This window comes from Choloepus didactylus, chromosome 7 (assembly GCF_015220235.1).
Source record: "Choloepus didactylus isolate mChoDid1 chromosome 7, mChoDid1.pri, whole genome shotgun sequence".
In the NCBI taxonomy this organism is placed as follows: Eukaryota; Metazoa; Chordata; class Mammalia; order Pilosa; family Megalonychidae; genus Choloepus; species Choloepus didactylus.
The window spans coordinates 20,316,937-20,338,846 of record NC_051313.1 but is presented as its reverse complement, the minus strand read 5'-3'; the positions used below and the strand labels follow the sequence as shown (position 1 = coordinate 20,338,846).

The 21,910-nt window shown below is 35.1% G+C and overlaps 1 protein-coding gene across 3 annotated transcripts in view; it reads right to left on the bottom strand.

Annotated features, from left to right (window-relative positions):
* The window catches only part of THEMIS (thymocyte selection associated), a 236,513-nt gene that overhangs the window by 120,621 nt on the left and 93,982 nt on the right, over positions 1–21,910 (bottom strand). For all 3 annotated transcript variants that reach the window (XM_037844079.1, XM_037844077.1, XM_037844078.1), the window contains exon 3: positions 13,278–13,736. In XM_037844079.1, the coding sequence (XP_037700007.1) occupies positions 13,278–13,736 (459 nt within the window). The remainder of the gene's footprint in view (positions 1–13,277; positions 13,737–21,910) is intronic.

Here is a 21,910-nt window from a genome sequence, read left to right as displayed (position 1 = left end):
CAACTGATCAATCCATTGCCTTGTTCTGTGTGTTTCTGTTTAAAAACATCTTATTGAATATACATTGTTGATTTCTTAACATTGAACTCATGGTCAAAAACACTATAACTCATGCCTTACTGAAACCTATCTGACACACATCTTTCTTACATAAGGTACATTGCAGACTCCTTGCTCTTGAGAACACTACACAGCACTTCAGCACTACGCCTGAGCCATTTTAAACAGCAATCACACAAACGAAAAGCACAGAAATACTAAACACACTTGGCACTAAATATACTGTGAAAAGGACATTTCTCTACAGTATGAAAACTGAAACAAGGAAGCAGAATCTTGCCTTGTTCAACTTCAGCTGGGACATGTAGGTCAAGAAATCAAATATGTTGCAGCTTTGCATACATCTGCAAAGGATTGCAAAAGAGCTGTGAATATTGATTTGGGGGCCGCAAATAAATTTTAGGATGTAGGAAATATGAAAACACAGAATTTACAAATAATGAGGATCAACTGCGTATCTATATGTGAATGGGTCTATGTGCGTGTGTGTGTGTGTGTGTGTGTATTTCCAGATGGTTAATAATATCATTTTGACATATTCTTGAGGTCTACACTTAATATGTAAAATCGATTTAGAAGAAGGTTTTGGTACTTTAAATAGGACTCTTCATGCATAAGGCCCATTCTGTAGGGTACAACAACATTGCAGAATCATGGGATAGAAGGTACTTAAGATTACTATAGAAATGGATACCAAGATGCAGTCTTTTTTCAATGTGAAAATTCTTTCTCCACTGGTGCTACACTAATATCTGGAGAGAAAAGGAGTGGCACAGGATAGGTCACAGTCAGAGGAGCCACACAGGAGCCCTAGATGTGCTGAAGGGATGCTAAATTTACATGTTAATGTTAACTTAGAGTTTTAATATGGCTTACACTTTCTAAATTTCCTAATGCAATATTTTATAGCATTCTCATGATCAACCATGTTTCCAAAAATCTCTAGCCACCCTTCTGTCAATATTCTTTCTTCCTTACATGTTTTTAAAAATGAACAATTTGGAAGTATTAGAAGATAAAATTTCCTCTAATAAAACATTATTTTTTAGATTATTAACTATTTATGCAGAATCTAAAACCAATAACTCTAAAATTAGTGTCCCATTACTTGTACATCCTGTCTAACGAGATAATTGATGATACAGCATGAAAAAGTGTGTTTTTATTTTCTTGAACATAAAAAAGAAAAAAAACAAAAAGGGGAAAAATCAATTGTTGAAAATTTATAAAGGTTGTAAATATTCTTCATTTTTAAAAAGAAGGGGGTACTGAAGGAGAATTTCTTACCTTTATCATTTCATTCTATATATAGTTCAACACAACTTAACCTTTGAGATTTTTGCAATCTTGGTTATTTGGATGAAAACAAGCTAGATTTAAGAATTCTAGAGCTGGCCCTAGAGAGGCATCACAGGCTCATGCCATTCCTAAAATCCAGGAAACAGCTAGGTATGAGTAGAACAGGTGCCTGGGACCTCTGAATTGATCCATCAGAACATTAGGTCCTATTGCAAGCTACTTCCCAGTCTACATTGGATTGAACTGTGTCCTCCAGAAAGACATATTCAAGTCCTAAGCCCTGGTCCTATAAATGTGCACTCATTTGTAAATAGGGTCTTTGAAGATGTTATTAGCAAAGATAAGGGTAACTGGATTAGGATGGGCCCTAATCCACTATGACTGACATCCTTATAAGAAGAAAGAATTTGGACACAGTAAGCAGAAGGCAGATAGAGCAAGAGACAGCCATGTGACAGAGGCAGAGACTGAGTTGTTCCACAAGTCAAGAAGCACATGGATTGCCAACCACCTCCAAAACCCTACAGACTTCAGAGGGAGCATGGCCCTACTGACACCTTGAGTTGGACTTCTAGCCTGCAGACATGAAACAATAAATTTCTGTTATTTATGCCAAGTAGTCTGTGGTGCTTTGTTAAAGCAGCCCTGGAAAACTAAGATAGGCATGGAAGGTGCTGTGGGGCAGGAATGCCTAACTCCAGCCCCACATCAATGCTGAGGAAGCTTAGAAGCATTTATGAAGGTCACAGCCCAAGAACACAGACTCGCACATACTCCCCCACATCTTACCACCACATCAACAGAATTCCTGCATAATAACAGGAGATGACAGCTGGAAAAGCTTCCAGGCTCACACTCTATTTGAGAGGAAGGAGTCTCTGGGGAAACCCAAAGACAACAGGGGAGACAAAAACAAGGACTCTAGAGAAAATTTTAGACTTTGAGCCTATTGCTAGAGTAAATAGTAAACAAACTTTAACTCTTAGCCAAGAACATAAAATGAACATAAAATCTCATGATAAATAACCTTTTTACCTCATTCCTTTTACTGGATACATCATCCACAGCTTTCAACAAGAAAATTACAAGTTACATAAAAAGTAAACAAAAACAAACAAACAAAAAAAAATAAGACAAAACAACTCTGAAGAGACAAAGCAGGCAAAAGAACCAGATTCAGATTGGGCAGAGATTTTGGAATTATCAGACTGAGAACTTAAAATAACTATGAAAATATGCTAAAAATTCTGATGGAAAAAGTGGAAATCATGCAAGAACAGATGGGTGCCATAGCAGGGAGCTGAAAACTCTAAGAAAGAATCAAAGAGAAATGCTAGAAAATCAAAAACACTACAACGGAAATGAAGAATGTCTTGATGGACTCATCAATAGACTAGACATGGCTGAATAAAGAATCAATGAACTTGAAGATATGTAACAGAAATTTCCAAAACTGAAAGCAAAAATTAAAAAGAAAGAGCAAAGCAGAACAGAATATTCTAAACTACAGGACAATCACAAGAGGTCTAACATATGCGTAACAGAAGGAGAAAAAAGAAAGAAGCAGAAGAAATATTTTAAGTAAGAATGGGTGAGACTTTTCCAAAATTACTGACAGATACCAAACCACAGATCCAGGAAGCTCAAAGAACATGAACCAGGACAAATACCAAAAAATTCTTAATGTAGGCATCACGTATTCCAACTGCAGAAAATCAAAGACAAGGAGAAAATCTCGAAAGAAGCCAGAAGAGAAAAAAATTCTTACATACTGAGGAACAAGGAAAAAGTTTCATAGGAGTTCTCTTCAGAAACCATGCAAGCAAGAAGAGTGGAATGAACTGTTTTAAGTGATGAAATAAAAACCCACCAAACTAGAATTCTGTATCTAACACCTTTATCATTCAAAAGTAAAGGAGAAATGAAGTCTTTCTCAGACAAACAGAAATTGAGGACATATATTGCCAGCAGACCTGCCTTGCAAGAATTGTTAAAAGTTCTTCAGAGACAATGAAAATCGTACAGGTTAGAAAAAACAGATCTACATAAAGAAAGAAGAACGTTAGCAAAGGAATAAAAGAAAGTAAATTATAATATTTATTGTTCTCATTCTTAATTTATCTAAGATAAAAATTTGTTCAAAATAATAATAGCAACAATATTGGATGATTACAGCTTATGGATAGATGACACAATTGTCAGCAATGTTATAAGGAATCAGAAAGAGGAATTGGGAATACTCTAAGGTATCTGCACTAGCTATGAACCAATGTAGTGTTATTTGAAAGTGGATTTTGATTAGTTGTAAATGAATATTGCACACTCTAGGGCAACCACTGAAAGAATTTAAAAAAATAAAAAGAAGTATAATTGATTTTCTGAGAGAGGAGAGAAAATGAAATATAAAATACTCAAAACCAGAGAAGGCAAATAAAAAAAAGAGTAGAATAAATAGCACATGCAGTTGTGGAATGGATAAAGATAGATATTATGAATGATATTCTGGAGAAAATTGCTATGTGGAGTGTCCTGGAAGAACAGAAACTTTCATCAGATGACCACTTCATTACTTGCACGGCACAAAGGGTCCAAGAGAGCAAGGGAAGGGAGCCCATCGTGGTGGTCTCCCAGGGTGCCTGGGTCAGGGTTGGTAGGTAGATGGCAGCTCTGCATGCCGCACTTCTCATTAGAGAAGAGAGAAGAATCTATATGGTTTGTGGTATTTTCTCCATCCTAGGGGGAGGGGCGCTGCCATTGAGAATTCCTGCCTCGATTAGCATCTGGGGCTGCTTGTTCCTGGTGTCCAGGTTTTAGTTCTGGTTGGGCCTTTTCATTAGACTTAGTGTCTCCTTCAGGTTGTCGAATGGAAACAGCACAACAGAAGAGGAGGTGGGGTAGGTGAGGGCTGGGAGACAGCTACTTAGCATGTGTCCACAACTTCCCCAGCAGATATGGCCACGATATGAATCTTTTAAGGATGGGAAGGAATTATAGGACAAGACAGGATAGGAGAGAGAGTATCCCAGATGGAAAGAACGCCATGATCAAAGACAAAGAGGTGGAAAAAATAGTTTAGTCACTGATTAACAAGTAATCTAGCCTTGAGATTTAAACTAGCACCCAGGGTCTGAGAGGAGACCCGCTGTTAGTAAAACTGTGAAAATGAGTTGACCCCTTGAATGCAAGGCTGAGGAATGTACAATAACTTCAGAAAGAAATCCAAAATATTTAAGATTAAGAAGAACCAAATTAAAATTAGGAATTTGGCAGATTAATTTGGTAGCATGTTGGAGGAGAGGCTAAAACCAGAGGGTCTGCCTTTCTCTACTCACTCCCATGAAACCCATAGATACCCAATTTATGGGCAATTCCAAAGACTAATTAATTTTGCATCAACTTCAAATTTTATATATTTTTCACTCATATATGTTAATACATTAAAACAAAACCCTTCTTGGTTTATTATACTATTATTTTTGCATCTGTTTTATGTTTTCCATAATTAACAGTTAAAATTAAAACATATTTATTTAAAGTCACCTATAATTTGGCAATGGCTTCCTCAAATTTTTCAACTGGAAGAGACAACTAATTTTTTTATGACACATTTTATTATAGCTAAGGATCTCTCCAAGAGAAAGATAAGGAAAGTGATAACATTTTTTCATTTTGTAATTGTTTTGCTCATTAAAAAAATATATAAAATATTAAAGAAAAAAGAAAACTGTTACAATCTCCTACGAATTTATGAGCTTTAGGCTACTACATTACATTTTGTTATATATATTTCCATTTGTGTGTGTGTGTGTGTGTGTGTGTGTGTGTGTTACACATTCTTTAAACAGCAATTTGTTACTTTTACAGTTGGAAAAAAGTAATCCCCCTCGACCCACACAAAGAAAGGCTATAGAGCATAAGCTAAATTAGGAAATATATTTTTAATTCCAAAATGGTAGAGGGAGAAAAAGGCAGCAACTCAGAGCATAAGAGAAATTCCAGGAACAATTTACTTAAAATTTTCTAGTTTCAAATTAATCAAAGCAAAAACAATGCGCACTTATGCCTCCTGACTTAAGATTGCTCAAATTCTCTTTCAGGGTGAACATGAGTTGTTCTTGCTTTGTAAGTTTTCTGGTTATCCACATGGAGCTCTTGTGAAAAACAATTTCCATTGCATTTTTCTCTGAAAAGGTAGTGCTGGTTTCCTCTTTTTGCTGCTGAGTCATTTCATTAAACTTTATCTTACTGTTCATTCTTTCAGGGAAATTCCCTTCACAGTTAGGGCTAATGTCAATAATAATGTGGTGCTTTTCTGCATCACCCACTGCAACAACTCTCTTAGGTAAGTTTCAGTTTTCTAAAGAGAAAATAAATAATTACATTTAAGCTTGACTGATGTTGGGCCATGCATATTTCCTTGGATAGTTAATATTCAATTCTGAAATATTCTGTCTTAGCTCAGCATGTGAGGATCTATCCTTTGCAACAGGGTTGGAGATCTGCCAAGATCGTCTTATTCAAGTCTTGAAGGGAAGATGATAGTTTCTACATATTTTTTTTTCTAAACAAGTTTTGTAAAGTCTAGCCCTACAGTTTCTCTCAACTTCCAGTTCTTTCTACATTAAGTAAATAATTTATTTATTTGTTGGACACTTTTACTTTCTAAATGTGATTTTTTGCATATCATTTCCTTCCCAAGACTATTTCTTTTTCTCAAAAGCACTTCCATAAATTCCATCTCGATCTCTCACTCAGTGATTTTTTTACATTGTTGCATTATACTATATTCTTTAACATACGGCAATTTATTAGACTCACTAATAATTGATGAGTTCTGCCTTATTCTAGACTAAAAATTTCTTTCCATTCATTTTGCTTCATGTCAACTTAACTAGAAATACTGCTGTTTGTATTTTTGAACAGAGAAATGTGCCTTTTAGGTTGCTCTCTAACTTCTATAACTGAAGAGTCACCATGCTATATAACATAGGGAACTTTGTTATGGATGATGACTGGGGTTAATAGTACAAATATAAAAATGTTCTTTCATGAACTAGTAAAATGTACATCATTATTACAATAGGGTGGTATATGAGAAAAAAATATACCTGATGCAAACTATGGACTATAGCTAACAGTAATATTCTAATATTCTTTCATCAGTTGTAACAAGGGTACCATACCAATGCTAAGTGTCAGTAATAAGGGGGTATAAAGGATATGGGGATTTTCTCTTTGGAGTGAAAATGTTCTAAAATTGATGGTGGTGCTGAAAACACAACTCTGTGAATATACTGCAAGCCATAGATTGTACACTTTGGATGGATTGTATGGTATGTGAACATATCTCAAAAAAACTGCTTTGAAAAAAGTTACCATGACTCTCGCCGAGAAATCAAGAATCATTTATAATTAATATACTTGAATTTATTGTGAATTTATTTGTAACACTACTCTGCCATTTAAATATATATTTAGTTTGCAAAGTCTAAGAAAAGTGAATAACCATTGTCACTTTCTTATAATAGTTGACACACTTCAAGATTTTTTTCCGTTGACATATATAGTTGTTAGTCTAAAAATTAATAAATGCATAAAATATATGTATTTTAAAATATATCTATGCATACATATAGGAAGTGAAATTGTACCATCCTCTGCTTGCTGTTCAATATTTCTAATTGAACGATTGCATCCTAAACTTAGGAGATAAAACGACTAGGATATTCACTGGTTCCAAATATCAGGTTTAATTCACGGTTTATGTGTTTCTGTGGACATGTTAGGAAAAACATAGTTAATAAAAATTGAACCTGTTACATGAATACAAGTGATATCAGCTTTGGTGCCATAAAGTGACTATTCACCTTAGCTATTTAATTCATAAACATGTCATCAAAATAAATAAACCAAGCATGAGAAAAACATACTTGTTACCTAAATAGGAACTTTATACTATGCCATATATATATATATAAAAATTGCTTAATTCATTCTTTCATATACTCAATTTATTGAGTATATACACTCAATAAACTATATTTGAAATATACTATATATATAGTAATTGCTTAATTCATTCTTTCATATACTCAATTTATTATCACTTACTATATCTCAAGTATTGAGAAGATAAAAATAAGTACATAAGAAACTGACTCTGATTTTTTTTAAATTATAATAAATTTGCTTTACTGTAGGTATTAAGTTTATATATTATGCTCACTATTTAGCGACATTTGCAATGAGTTCTTTGAGGAAATATATTAGGCTCAGACAAAAATCTGAGCTTGGGCTAATTTAAATAACTAGTGAAATTTATGGATGAAGTATATTCTATCCCCACCCTTTCCTCCCTCAAAGTTTACTCTAGAGGTAAAAAGAAGAAAAAGAAAGAGAACAAGAGGAAAGGATCAATGAATCTAGGAGACATCTATAATCTTTAATCTAAATGAAGATAGAAATCAGATGGAAGAATGGTAAATGATTTGCAGATTAGGAAAGGTAAAGCTCATGTGACTAAGGAGGCAGAGCCCCATTAAAAGTAAGTTTTGTTTTATTTTGATTTGTTTTTGCCCCCACAGGACCTCCAAAGAGCATAATTGGAGGCATAAGGCCCTTCTGAAGGTGGAAGTGAAGGTAGGGGTGCTAAAAAGAGTGGGAGTGGGCAAGAATTATTCAAAAGTCTGAAGAGTGGTTAAACCTGGGTCTCCATCTGTAACCTGGGAGTCAGGTGATCACTCCTTCCACCTGCTTTCTGCAGTGCATATGGGGCCCCAGAATCTGGGAAGCCAGCATCCAGGAGCAGCAGGAGCAGGGACTATAAACAGAGGAGTTCAGTCTAAATCTGAGGGTGAAGGTGGAGACCCTCAGCCCCTTCCCCACTCAGCTGCAATGGATTCATAACCCCCAGAAGACACTGAAGGATTTTTCTTAGGAGAAACTGATGAAGCCCAGAGGAAAAATATACAGAAGCTGATTTGGGGGATACCCTGTTGAAAAAACTGGCTCGATAAAACCGAAAATTCACAAATACAAAGCTAATGTATAAATAGTGCCACGCTTGTAGATTAAAAAAAAAAAAGAACCTCATATGTAAATATTAACAAATGGCAAATGATCACCAAGCACTTGAAGAAAGCATACAGCAAAAACTAAAAAAACAAAGGAGCTCAAAGGAAGCAGATAAAATGCAAGGAACAGTAGAAAATTTAAAAGAAAATGTAAAATATTCTGAATAAGATACTGCATCCTTAAAGCAACAACAGGATAACAATTTCTAAAATGATGTAAGAATTAAGTCTTAGAAATTAAATATGATAGCTGAAATTAAAAATTCATTAAAACAGTTGGAAACATAGTTACAGACTTTTCCATGAAGGAAAACCAAAGACAAGGAGATACAGAATAGGGAAGAAAAGAGTCCTACAAGATCTGTAGAAGAGCTTCAACATGAGATTAGAAGTTTAGAAAGAAAGAAGAGAAAAATACAACTGAGAGGAAATTATCAAAGAAATTATCCCAGAAATGAAGGGCCTAAATTTTCAGATTGAAAACTGCCATCACACTGAAAGAACAGATCCCCCACCAAGCACATTAATTCTGAAACTTCAGAATACCCTAGATAATCTCTAAAAGGCAATATTAGAAGCTAGAAGGTAAGCGAACAAAGCTTTCAAAATTCTGAAGGAAAAAATATTTTTAACCTAGAGTTTCATAGGTAGCCAAACTATCAATCTTATGTGAGTGTAGAATAAAGATTCTTCCAACATGCAGTTTCCCTAATTAATAATCAAGGTAATAAATTGATTAATTAATTATCCTATGCCCCTTTCTCAGGAATTAGTTGAGGGATGGCCTCCACCAAAACTGAAAGTAAATAAAGAAAGAGGAAGTTACTTGATTCCAAAAATTGCTAGTCAACACAGAGGCAAGTCAAAGAATGATTTTAAGCGAGTCACTAGAATGATTTTAAATGGAAGTTCCAGAACAGCACCTTCACCTTCAGCAGGTATGAAAATCACCAGATACAGATTGGAGCACTAGGATGGAGGATTCTAGGAGGAATAATTTTAAAGGGAAAATATAATGGAAGAGATAGACTTCCTGACAGTTTGGGTTCTGTGGAAAATTGGATCGAGTGGCTTTTGTGCAGAGCTGTAGGAAAGTGCTTCTCGACTTAAGAGAGGGTTTAAGAAAACTAAGCAATAAAAACAAGAAGGATGTCACTACAGGAAAAACAAACAGTTATGCAGGAATGGAATTATACTCACAATACATCACTGGGCTTAGCCATGAAAAACACTTACATTGTCACAATAATGAAAATACAAATGCTTAGCCATCATTTGCCTTGCACTGAGAGAATGGGAGAAAGGAAGTAAGCATGTAAGGTAATTAAATCTGCATCACCAGCAGTTATTGTCTAAAGTAAATGTCTTGAGAAATAGCAGTATTCCTATATCATTTGGAAATGTGAATGCAAATACCAGAAAGCAGGGGCTAAATACTTAAAGGGATTAACTCTCAGTAGCCAAATGGGAGGGAAATTGGGGAATGGGAAAAGGGCACACAGTTTGCTGATAATTTTCTTTTAAGTATTTTTCCATTATTTGACTTTTTTGACTTTGATAAAAGTTGAAATTGTTTTTAAATATAAAATGAGGAAAAGAGGAAGTCTCAGAATACTAAAAGACCAATATGGTTTTTCAATTCATTTATCTTCTATTATACAATATTAAAATATCACCTTTCTGATACCATCTCTCTGCTTGTGTGGTTTTAGCTCTGTGCTTTAAAAATGAATTAATGTTTCATATATATAAGCAAAAACTGTAGGCCCACATTTTGGTAGGCCATGTGCTGAGGTTTTCTTTCGAAAGGAATAAGGTCTTTCCAATTCTTTTATAATTTCATTTAGGGAAGAAATAATTATCAATTATTTCCCATCATTAAGTTTTAATCAGCAAGACCTTCTGTCTTTAGAAGCAACTTGAAATAGCTGACCCAATTGGGGAACAAAAGTTTTTCATTTGCAAATATTATGCATTCCATTGATCACAGTAATATGAATTTATCTTTCGGTGAAAGGCACGAATAGGTCTTGATATGACTTGCATAAGGCCAGTAATTATAACTCTTGAATTTTTAGTTACATCTATTTTCCAAAGAAAAATAAAATAAAAAATCATTAAAGATGTGGTGAGGATTAGAGGAGTTTCAGGCTTATAATGGGGATTTTGGTGAAGCGTTTCCAGGAACAAGTATTTCATTTAAACATTTTCTACTAATTTTATTTTTTTATAGAGACTAAATGTTCACAATAATAAAGGATTAAAGACCAGTACTGGAAATAGAATGTCTTACATTCCTTCTTCTCTATGCTTACTTGCTATGTTCTCTTTTCAGCATATCAATATTTCATAGCTTCTGGTAGTTCTTTATCTTTTTCATTTAGCTTTTTCCCCTACATTTCCTTGAAAACTTTCCATTCCCCACTCAGACCTATTTTTTTCCTTATCACCATAGAAAGGAAAGAGGGAAGGTGGGGGTGAGGGGGGGAGGTTGGTCTGTGCCTGATGACCTATGGGAAAGCTTTTTAGCAATGTTCCTTAGACTTCAAGGCAAGTTTGAGTCCTCCGTTTAAGAAAGAATACTGTAAAAGAAGACCGCAACTGATTCAACGCTAGTCTACATTTTACATTTAGATGAAAAAATCTACAACAAAAAAATTTTAAATCAGGCATTTTGTATTGGACACCCACCCTCTATTTCCAGGGCATTTCTGAAGTCACTATGGACAGCAACCCAGTCCCATAAAGCATCTGTCTTAAAAACTGCTATACAACGACTAGTATGTAAAATAATCCCAAGGAATTAAAGATCCAGAATAATTAAAATCCAAATTTAATTTTAATACCATTTAAGAATGGAAACTGACTAAAGCATTTTGTGAAGGATTTTATTTGAACCAAAAGGTTTTCTTTGTGGACCATGGTTAGGAGGAAAACATATTTAACACCATCTAAATAGTATCCATTCAATTGCTCAAGGCAGACATCTAGAATTCAGGTTGAATTTTTTCCCCTTCTAATGGATCTCCAAATCTTGATTATTGTACTTCTTAAATATTCAACAAGCCAGCCACTTTTCTCTGTTGTTCACAATTTAACATTATGCTACGGTATAAACCTCTAGGACCTGACACTGCCCCCAGCTGGCCTCTCCACACATCTCCCAGGGATCTTTACAAATGCAAATCTGACCCTGCCCCTGCCATCTGAAAACTCTTTATTGATTTGCCTTAAGGAAAATTTCGACTCTTAAGCCTATGTTGCATGCCGTCAATGATTAATTCCACTCCTCCATGTATGTACATTTTTTGATATTTTTCTCAACTGCACTCTCTCTTTTTTCACACCAGCCGCAATGAAGCTCCAATCTCTCTCTAACTTTCCTGCATTCCCATAGGCTGCTCTGAGTTCAACTTCATTGCCTCCTTTGCCTGACTCCTATTCATCCTGAGGTAGTAATTTAAATACTGTTTCCTCAGAGAAGCCTTTCTTGACCCTGATCTAAACTTATTAAACATTATAATTGCTTGGCCCATGTCCTTGGATTGTGAGTTTGCCTTCATGTGCCGTGATGTTTTGGGAAATGCCAATGGTTTTAGAAAACTAGCAAAATTTACTATGAGTAAATGCTATTCATTCTTTCTGAAAATTGAGGAAAATTCAGTTATCAATTGCATATTTTTGGATTACAGAACACTGATGTGAAGTCTAAAATCTGATGTGGTCTCCATTTGTTTTTCTTTTTTTGTACTTAAAAATAGTCACAACTTGAACTGAATTTCTGAACTCTATCTTTAGTTCAAATCAACTGAATGAATTTTGGTAAATATTTGTACATAAAAAAATTTAACAAACAGTTTAAAATCTACCCCAAGTGTCTCATCAAATGTTTTCAAAACTTTATGAATGACCAACAACATTAATGGGATCAGAGATGAATAAAAATTGAGATAAACTTTGACCAAACCTTGTTACATTTTGCTTTCTGCTCTCAAAGTGAATTACATATAGTACCTGATTTCATTCTCAAAACCACCCCAAGAGGTAGACGGAAGAGGTATCATCATCCCCCTTTGCATAGACACAGAGAGTTTAAATGGCTTACCCAAAGCTATCAGAAATCATAGTACAGACCAAAATTAGAATCCTTTTGACTCCAAATTCATAACCCTGTGTCCTACTATTCGCCTTACTTATGTGGCATAATCTTGAAATTTCAAGATATTCATTCCTTTTAGAGTAACAATTCTCTCTCCAGACATTCCTATTTTGAAATGCAAATAACTCTATGAAGATGACATATTGAAACACACCTATCTGAGCATTAGTTTGTATTTTCCCTTAAGTCAGAGGGGTCTCCCAGCTAATAGAAAAGATTTATGATCAGTGATGGGTGACGGTGAAAAAAAAGCCACCACTAAAACAAGAGTAAGGGACATATTAAAAAAGAAATTTTCATCCTTCCATCTTTTGTTGGCTACCTCCATGCCTCTTTCTAATCAAATATGCTCTATTTTAAACAAAAAAAAAAAAAAAAAAAGCTCCTTTTTGATCACTTTTAACCAACAGTGATAAAAATAACTTAGTATTTTAACTTGCCTGTACTTGATAATTACTGTACCTTACATTTGGACAGTGTCATATAATTTACAATATACATTTATATTCACTCAATTTTATCTTAGCAATGGATATGTGGTTTCCTTGTTTATAAATAAGGAAACTAACTTTCAGTGGGCTTAATGGGCGAGTCAGGGACTCCCACTCTTGAGGTTCTAAAACCTTTCTCTTTCCCAAACCCACAATGCTTTTACCCATAGAGCATCATTCTCAGTAGATACTTACATTTCATCACACCTTGAATTTCATAAACAGGCTTGAGAATCAGAGAGCCATAAAAATCTTTTGGGAATGGATTTGTTGCATCCCACTTATCTGAAAAATCTGTAAGTTTCACAGTCCGTGTTCTGTTCTTGGGGATCTTCCATTCAACAATCTCCTTTAGGGTATAAATGTGTTCATCTTCACACTCATAGAATTCTCCTTCTTGTGACAAAGGCAAAGTAAATGAGTGATTTTGATGATGCCTTACTACTCCACAGTTCACCATCATTTCTCCATTGATCTCTTCAACTGAGTTGAGCATGATTTTCTCACCCTGCTTTATGATGAGGTTCCCTGTTTTTATATCCTTCTGATGATAGAAGCAAGGATGTCCTAGTCTACTTGGTCCAATATGAATGGTTCTTATAATTTCTCCCGTAGTAAGGTATGGAGTTTTATCAGCCACAATTTTAAAAAGACCTGAGAACAGAATTGTGCAAATTAAAGAGAGTTCTGACAATGAAAGTTCTCATAAGAAAATCACAATGAGAGAGTTCATAAAACAAAAATAGTGTAGCTTTTTAAAAGAAATTTTCCTTTTCAAAGTTTAGAGGTCCTTCAAATCCTGAATTCCTTAGGGTAAAATTTTAATATTTTGTGTGTAGATTACCGGATCATTGGATTGGATCAGGCTATATAAATGGAGTCAAGGGAAATGTACCTTAAAATAGAAAAGGTCCTCTTAGAATTTGGAAATCTGAATTGAGATACTGGCTCTGTGCCTAACCACCCGTCCAGTCTTGAGCAAGGCATTTAATCTCTCAAGATCTCTCAAGATCACATTTTTCAGTTTTAAGTTTTAAAATGAGGGGATTGGATTAGGTCAGTGACAGTGTTCTCTGAGACCACCAAAATTAAAAGGTATTTCCAGAAGGAAACTGATTCATGGTCAAATTAACGATCAAAAGCAATACAGAGCCAATTAATTTAAAATTTCTCAGAGACATTAGATGTACTGTGATTCTAAAGTAAGACTATAACATGCAGAATTTCCCAAATCTCTTTGATTATAAAACTCCTTAAATCAGTATTTCACCCACATAAGCCTCCTTGGAAAACGCCAGGTTTGATAGTTGTTCTATGTCTAACACTCTTGATTTTGTCATGCTTTCTCCTCATTACTTTTCCAATTTTGCCATAGTTTTATCATTTGAAGTCTTTTCCTTTAATATTTGCAAGATAATCACTTATACAACAAATTTTTACTCTAAAATATAGCTTTTTATGCTTCCATGTATAAGCAGTGCTCTTCTTTGAATTATCGTTTATTTTATTTATTTTTTAATTGATTATTTGTTTCATTCTATGGGTGCATCAACTTTGTATCCCTTTCAGAAATTTATTTATCAAAAATATTTTAATAATGTTTTGATAATGTTAAAAACAAAGGAAAAAGTAGTTAATTGCTTTCTTAACTCAAGCATAAATTAATAATAATATTAAATATAATAGCTAGCTCTAAGAAGAAAGTGTATAAAAAACTTGCTAGAATGATAAATCTTGGAGAAACCATATATTAACTTAATAAATATATGCCAATTAAATTCATCTATATATATATAAAATATTAACTAGGTTAACTGAGTTTTTATGCATATTTTGAGTTACCATGAACATACATGATCAATTATTTTCAAAACCCATTTTTTCCTTAAAAAAAAAGGAATTTGGGTTTTTTAGACATAAACGTCCTAAAAAGGTGCCAATGATGCATCCTGGCAAGGACTGACTAAGGCAACGTGTGTGTGCAATTTTCCTGAATTGAATAGTGTCCATCTACAGCACCATGTGCTTGAAGACAGGAAAGGAAAGAAACATTTACTTTAAAGGAATCTCTTAATTGATTATCTCTCGTATCAGGGAAAAGCCAATAAAATAGTATTATTAAATTTTCCACAGTAAATGAATTTGTGTGTGTGCGTGTGCATGCCTAATCCCACTGGTCTGTGTGTGAAGATTTATTTTCTAGGGGTCCACAATCATTATCATGGTATATCAGGGTATAGCAGCAGTTTTTGTGAAATAAGTTTAAAAATACGTCACCTAGAATCTCATAAAAGGTAGAGACGCATAGTTTTATTTCTATCCTAGCTATATTGACAACATAAGTCACAGAAGAATTAACAGCATCTTCTTTCTTGGGGAATAGGTTCACCTAAGGTAATAAAGACCTAAAATATTATGAAGTAAAAAAGCCTGAAACCCTAAGGGCCACCATTATTTCAAGTTAATCACACTCTTCAGTGCTGTGTTGTTGGATATCTCCACTGCAAGAAAAATACATCTATGAATCTGTGTTTTTCCTTAGAAGATGATGCAGTGCACAGTTTATTATACTAAGTGGAAGGGTTTAGGAGAAAATGTTTGATTAACTTCTCTCTTCATATAGTATGGCAGCCAATCCAAAAAGTTCCTCCTTGTAAACAGTCATTTAATACCACATGAACTAGGGCAAGTTATTCTTAATATGATGTCATATTGGAACTTCAGTTTCATAGTGAAGGATGTTAAATATAAAATAAAGCACCATCAAGCCTGATCAGCTCTAACTTTGACCAATTTTTCCTCTATCCTTTTCACAAAGAGTATAATAGTTTTCTACTGGGGAAAACATGCTTTATTATTCTTCCAAAGAAAATAAAACATATTTTAGGAGCTAAGAGAACATGAGAGTATTTCTAAAATTATGAAGCCGATGTATAACCTTCATAAAGGAAATTAAAAAGCAGAAGGAAACTAGATTTATATTTCTACCTTTGAAGATCAGCTATTACAAAGGATTTTACTGTTATTTTCAAATGAGGAGAAATTGTTTATAAAGAACATGTCACTTAAGAAACAAAAATTAAAAGGAAATCCAATAAATTGAACTGCTGAAAATTAGTCAGTAGGGGAAATTAGTCTTTTAGATCTTTTCCCTGAAATCTTAGATTCGTTTTTTGTAACCAATTCTTACTATAATTAATAATAATAATAGTAACAACACAAATTTCTTTAGAAGTTTACAAGTTTTGACAATTCTTTTATATGCATCTCTTGTATTCACAATAATCTTTTGAGGGCAATATAATAAATATTACTGGGGGACATAAAAATGGTCAAAGTGTTCACAGCTGGTGAATGGCGAATCAGAGCTTCAAACTCCAAGCCTTTCTCTTGTCACCTCTCCAGGCTGCCTTGCTGTTACATGTTTGAATTACAAGAACAGTGCTCATGAGAACAACAGGTTTATTCCAGTTCACAAAGCACACGTATGGGTTCTCACCTGCAGAGCCTTTGACATGGATCAGCCTATTTCCAAACTGTCCAGGGTGAGAAGTGAGAGCAAGAATAATTTCCTGGTTCACTCTGCAGATTTTTTTCCTTTTTTTTCCCCTCTCTCTAGCTCATAAATTCCCACCCAAATAAGAAGTAATTTTTTATTTTAAATATTCAAACACAATACCACAATACTACTTCATATATATGGCAAAGGACTGTGGTGAAGTTTCCACAAATCTTTCTTTCCCTAGTCTAGATTCTAGCTTGCTTTTCCAGTTCCTACTAAACATATTTCCTCCACCTCTGAGACAAGGAATCTTGGAGTGAACTTTACCTATTAATTCTCACCCTCTCCTCATATCATCACAATCAGGATTATTAAGATATTATCAGCTTAGAATGTGTTGGCAATTTACACATATGACAATTTCGATTTCAATATAGCAATAGGAGGTAGCTACAATTAAAACATGGGTAACATCACAGATGAGGGCTTGAAGGTTTGAAGAGATGCCATAAATCCACTATCATCACATGGTCAGAAGAGATAGAGCAGGGTTCTGAACTCTGGTTTTTATGTCTCTAAAGCTCAAGGACTTAATCACAGAGGTGCACATTTCAACCTTCCATTATTATTGCAAATTATAAATTGTTTGTCTAGCCCTTCATTAGCTAACAGAGATGTTCCAAAGTGGGGTGGTCACCCTCCTTCTGGGTGAAGAATGTCTTGGAATTTTTTAAACTAACAGCACAGAGTGAATTTTAACAATATTGAAGACATGGTTTGACACTAGCCTCATGTGTTGATGTGTCAGGTGGTCATGAGCCTCTGAATGTTCCGGAGGCCTCTGAGGGAGGGTTGGGAGTGACACAAGGTAAAGGGGGTGACAGTGGCCTACATGAGCTTGTGTGCTTGCAGCATGCTTCAGGTGGCCCAGCCATATTTAAGTGGGTTTCCAGAGTGTATTATCTTAGTTTTTAAATAAAATAACCCTCATAAAATGGATAAATGGTTCTAAACATTTCTTGTAAAGAAACCATGAATTGAAAATAAATATAAACAGATAATATAAACATAAGTAAACAGTAAGAAATTGGCAGAGTTGACATGTCTACTCCTGCTCAAGCTTTTCTTCAAGTATTTTATGAGGTAAAATGATGACACTCTAATCCAATGAAATAGGAAAATTAGCCAAAAGTTTAAAATTTCAAAGGTATCCAAATATGGATTTATATCCACTACTTTATTATGAGATATTAGGTAAAGACATATCAAATATACATAATTTTAAATAAATAATTACACATATACTTGAGATGCATGTTCAAAAATTTATAATAGGATGAGGAATGTGGAAAAGGTTTGGAGACCACTGATGTTATAATCAGATGCTACATACTTTGATCATGTATTTTATTTCTCCACCAATTACTCAAAATATCTCTCACTTATTTTTTGTGAATATATACCTCTGTCTCTTGAAAACTAGAGCATTTGTTGGGTTTCACAATCAAATTCCTAATCATCCTGCTACTTTACACTTGTCTATATAGATTTCTTATTTCCCTCATTTCTGGTAGTTTTTTTTTTATCATTTTGTTACATTCCCAACTTCTCTAGAGACAATTCTTAGGTCAGTAGAGCCTATAAAACTATCTTCTTAAAGTCTACCCCAGATCCAGTACTTCCACTAGAATTTCTTCTTCAAGCATGTTTATTCAACTTAAAACTGAAATGGTGTGCATGAAATATCTATAAACCTCAAAATACTCAAAATCCTTGAATAAAGTATTGGAATATACAATGATAATGCCCAAACTCTGCAAAAATTCTCCTGATTTGTCAGATTCAATTGCAGGCTTATTGAGCACTATCAACTAATGAGCAATTCCAATGAGCTTCATAAAAGAGTTTCCAAGAACAGAAATAAGGAACATGAGGATAGTCCAAGGTTGTGATAAGAAAATGTTGACCTCATAATTTAATTGGGTATTTGGGAGACAATTAGAGCAAAAATGTCTGCCAGCTTTTTGTTAAATAGCAGGTAAGTAGAAGCGAGGCTAAAGAATTCCTGTGTTTGAATGTCTTTGTATTTAATTTGAATCAAAGTTGTCTAGAATAGTTATTGATAATTTTCTACCTAAAGGTAAAAAATTAAAGCATAAAACCTTTTGATTTACTTCTAGATTTTTGATTTTAAAATAGCAGGATAAATAAAAAATATCTCTTTCCCAATAATATGTAAACACCTTCAGAGAAGTGACCATGCAATATCTAATACATTAATAATGTTAGTTCTTGAAATCAGATGAAATGCCTAAAGTTCTTTCTGTCCAGCAAAGCTCTGGGCTGCCACGAGGGAGAAAGCCTACCACATGGGGAGCAACAAAGATATGCCAGTCATCAAGAGTAGGAGTCCGGACATTTCTGCCCACTCCCTGGTGTTTCACAGTATCACAGTCCAGGAAAATACAAAGCACAACAAGCACTGGTTGGCACCATGCTTTATTCACATAGAGAAGACACAGAGTAAGGTCAGCTCCAGTAGTGTGCATATGTTCCAATGACCGGCAGATCCCTCCCAACAGCCAACACAGGGCAACAATTTGCACACATCCCTCTCATGCCACAATGTGGGAAAACCCATTTCCTCCCCAGCGGGAATAGATATATTAGTGGGGTTGGCCAGGTAGCAAATCAAAGAAGTGCACTGTGCACCAGAACAGAAGAGGAACACCCTATAAGGCAGATGCAGCTGGGCTGTGCACAAGCTCACTTCCCAGCCTCCAGCTAAGAAAATGTTCCAGGCTCCAGCCTCTGGTTAGGGCAAGTCTAGGGAGGGGTGTCAGGTCACCCAGTCGCTGCTTCCCCAACAACAATCCTAGCTTATTAATAAATGTATCATTTATACTTGTTCCTATTAAAATGTTCGGTCCCTTAAGCAATGAGAACGAATGGTAGACTTAGGATGAGAAGAGAATGTGAAAAATTATTTTCTCATAATCCTTGAAGAGAGCTCAGCCTCCTGGACAGTCCCTTTCAGTTCTGCAGAGAACTGCCCCTTGTATTTTGTGGGGGGCCCCACAGAGCCATCAGGGCTGGAAAGAACCTTCACAGACCTGAGACACATCAAAAATCTCTAACCAGACTTTTGTTAATATAGGAGGATCTTCAGAACACCACAGATTTTCTTCTCTTGGCACTAGGTGACTTTGGACAATAGAATTTTGGGGTAAGGGGCACATCAACTATCTTGACAGAAAAGTGAAGTGCAGTATGGGCTGTGCATTCAGACAGCCTGAGTTTCAGTTCTGGTCTCAGCCCTTTCCTCAGGTGTAAATATGGAAACTCTCAGGGCTACAATTTCCTATTCTGTAGGAAAAGGAGAATTATATCACCTACCCCATAAAGTCTCTGTGATAATTAAATGAGTTAATACATGTAACATGCTTAGAAGAGTACTTTATATATATAATGTTTGTATACATATATATGAATATATATGCATTCATACATATTAAGATATTTAGTTTATGTAATTGGCTCATGAAATTGTGGGTCTTGGCAATCTGAAGTTTGTAGGGAAGGCCAACAGGCTGGAGACCCAAGCAGAATTTAATGCTACAGACTTGAGGCAGAACTTCCTCTCCAGGAAACCTCAGTTTTTGCTCTTAAGGCATTTGGCTGATTGGGTGAAGGTCACTCATATGCTCAAGGGTAATTTCCTTTACTTAGAGTCAACTAATTGTAAATGTTAACCGCACTACAAAACACCTCAACAGCAACGTCTAGATTAGTGTTTGATTACGTAAATAACTGGGTACTACGGGCTAGCCAAGTTGACATATAAAATTAGCCATCACACAATGGTTAATATTTCCCTTCAATTCCTTTCATTCTGGAATTCTAAGCTATTGCAGGATGGTCATAAATTCAGAGAGATTAGTCCTGATAGAAATTCAGTATCAAAGAGACAAACTAGACATTCCAGTACAGATAAAATTAGATGAGACAAAATATATAGAATCCAGAGCTCAAGGTCTGGCACAGATTGATCCCCAAATCCCAGCAACCATAGTTCCACAGATTTCACCGGAGTGTTTGAATATGGAAATGAGCCTCAGGTGATCCCTTTAGGTGGACTGCCACTGGGGAGATCTTGGGGGCTGCTTCAAGGTATTTGTCTGACTCATACCTTGATAAATTGTCTAGAATTTGACTACCCATAATTTCATGCACATAATGAGTAGATTATAAGAAATAAAAGACGCAAGCAGATTTTTAATGAAAATGATGTCTGCCGCCAGTCGTTATTCCAAGGATTACATCATACACAGTTGCTGAAGTTCCCTTGTACAAGAGAAATAGCAAACTCTCAAGCCACTTTGGAAAATAGGTTTTATTCATGGCCATGAAAGGTAGCTGAAGCCAAGTGAGGGAGGACTATATCCACCTTCTATTTTAATGATCTTAATTTTGCTAATGGAATGTTAGTAGAAAGAATTTGGAAGCCATGTGGAGCCTACTGCATTGTTCAGTATTGATGTTGCCTGCAAATTAAATGTACCTAAGTAGCCACCTGTTTATGCTTATGATTATGTAAAGCCCCATATGTTTCCCTCTCTACACATGGGAGGTAAATATTGAAAAAATTATTCTGATGCCAAGGGTGAAAACAGCAGCAATTCTTCTATAACTGTCAACATATGCTGTGGTGTTTCCTTGTAGTGTTGTGCTTTGTCTGACATATTTGCTGATTTTTACCATGCAATGTTCAAAAAAATCTGTTACCCATGATCATACAAAACAATTAAAAATCAGTTTACATTAAATTCAAATTAGGAAGAGATAAAATTTTCTGACATAACCATAACTTTTAAATGGATTTCAGAGTTTAAGATTTAAATAGATTTTGATTTGCACGATAAAGAAAACTGAACTTGTTTTCTAAATTCTCCAGCTTATAAAAAGGAACATTTTCTTCCGGAGCACATCCATATGACTAGGCAACAAAAGCTAATTCCAGTAACATGAATCTAGAAGGCCACCTAAGATCAGGATTGGGCTCTTCAACCAACTAACTCGTCACCATCTCACCGGACTTGACTTAGAAAGGTTGGTGCGCCCTGTTGGACTCTTGCCTGAAGATCTGACGTAGTATCAGACAGCACGCGCTGCAAAGTTGTTTTGAGACGAGTCTCTTTAGGGCTTTAAGAGATCTGGCGTAGGTAACATCGATGTAACCACCCCAAATTATTCAAAGATTGGCCCAGACAGTAGCTTGCAGGAAAGATCAGAAGAACAGGACTTGCTGTTGTTGATTACTTGATAC